Below are 1,908 nucleotides of genomic sequence, written 5' to 3'. Positions count from 1 at the left end.
TGGCCAGCTCAGCCCACCAGGGGGCAGGGCTGGCTGGCATGTGTGCTGGGGGATTGAACCGCGGTCCCTGTGCTTTGTTTAGCTTAGCTTGTTCTAAATAGGTGCTTTAGACCACTGAGCCATCTCACCAGCCCCAAATTTTATCTTTTTATGTAGTCAAATTTATCAATTTTGGGCCAGGGAGATGGCTGAGTAGAATAAGTACTTGCCTGGCAAGCACAAGAGAAAGAGTTCAATCACTGGTTAAAAAAAAAAAAAAAAATTATTGATTTTTAAACCAGGGCTTCTAAATGGTTTATCATGCATAACAAAGACTTCCCTACTCCATAAGTTTTTTTAATTACCCATTTTCCATACTTTTCTGGATTCATCTATTATATGAATGTCTTTAATCTATTTAAAATATATTTTGGTGTAAGAAGTGATGTAGCAGTCCAGCTTCATTTCCTCCATGTGTAGCATGCATTGCCTTCATTTCCTCCATTTGTCCTGTTTGTCTTAGTACTAGTGTGGCAACACACAATTGGCAGTGGTGAACATTTATTGTCAGAAGAAATTGCAACTGCCAGAGAATTAGTTCCTTTGTACCTATAATCTATAATTTTATGTGTGGCTCATATATTGCTCTGCAATAGGCAATTTTTTCAGCACTGGGACATATCCATTTTCATAGCCTCTATAGTTCTTATCACGGTATCTTGTGTACAACATATTCAATAAATATTTGAAGTTTTGCTTCTTAATTTATCAGCACAGCCTTTCTACAAAACCCTTATAATTTATATAGCAGACATGTAGCATGGACAACACATATATTATTAGGCAATCTCTAAGGTAAAAAGTTAGGTAAAATTGAAAGGCAAGCAAGTAGATAAAAAAGAAGGAAAGGAAGGAGAATTGAGAGGAGGGTGAGGGGAGAAAAGGAAAAAAAGGAGGGAAGCAAGGGTTGGGGAGGGGAGCTAGGGAGGAAAAGAGGGAGAGGAGAGGAGAAATGAGAGTGAGGGAGACAATGCAGGAAAGGAGCAGGGAGGCAAGGAAGATGGAGAAGAACAAATGTCTTTTGTTACCTTTCTTCTTTGGTAAGTCGTGCCAATTTTCTGGCTTTGTGAGCAACGATAAATCTAAAAGTTACAAACAAGAAAAAAAGGGCATATTAATGATTTCTCTCCTCCTGGCCTCCTTTCTACGGTTATATGCAAGTTTAGTGTACCGTGTTGAAAGCAACTAAAGGAAGCAATCTCTACGTTAGCTTAATTCATTTCATAGTTCTACTATTTACATGTTGCCATCCTGACACTTATGGGCAGCTTTTAGGTTTTGGGAGCCAGGGAACTAAAAGTAGATGAGTGGCTGGAGTTTCTTTCCAGCATAATACAATGACTGACCTGTCTCCTCCCTACCTGGTTGGTGGTCAACAGGAGTTTGTTGAGCCCTGGGCCTCAAAGGCCTCCTGAAGTCTCCATCTGAGCCTTTTCAGTTTCATTCCACCCTTTCCTTTTCCTTCCATCTACACCATGGGGTCTCCTCAGCATCCAACCTCTTTGATTCTTTTGGGGGTCATGAGGAATCCACCTTCATGAAAGGATTAATATAGCTCCCACAAGAGTGGACTAATTCTTGTGAGAGTGCGTTGTTACAGAGCAACTTTGGCTTTTCTCTTTGTTCTCACTTCCTCTTTTCTGTCATGTGATCTGTTAGCATATGCCAAGTAATGATATACTTTTCTACCAGGTACAGAGCAACACTCAGCCCTTACTGAAAGCCAAGCAGTTAATGGTGCCATGGTCCTGAACTTCTTTTTTTTTTTTTCAGAGTTTTATTGATAAACAGATAGCAATGAGACAGTTTCAAATCAAATCGGAAGTACAGTTTCAACAAATAATACACTGCATATATTCTTCTTAGTGG

At 39.7% G+C, this 1,908-nt stretch overlaps 1 protein-coding gene across 1 annotated transcript in view; it reads right to left on the bottom strand.

Annotated features, from left to right (window-relative positions):
* The window catches only part of Maob (monoamine oxidase B), a 175,231-nt gene that overhangs the window by 11,979 nt on the left and 161,344 nt on the right, over positions 1-1,908 (bottom strand). The window contains exon 10 of the mRNA XM_004645314.2: positions 1,068-1,121. Within this exon, the coding sequence (XP_004645371.1) occupies positions 1,068-1,121 (54 nt within the window). The remainder of the gene's footprint in view (positions 1-1,067; positions 1,122-1,908) is intronic.

This window comes from Octodon degus, unplaced genomic scaffold (assembly GCF_000260255.1).
Source record: "Octodon degus isolate 3935 unplaced genomic scaffold, OctDeg1.0 scaffold00223, whole genome shotgun sequence".
Lineage (NCBI taxonomy): Eukaryota > Metazoa > Chordata > Mammalia > Rodentia > Octodontidae > Octodon > Octodon degus.
Note: the sequence above shows the minus strand (reverse complement) of the source record. Positions and strands in the feature narration are given on the sequence as shown.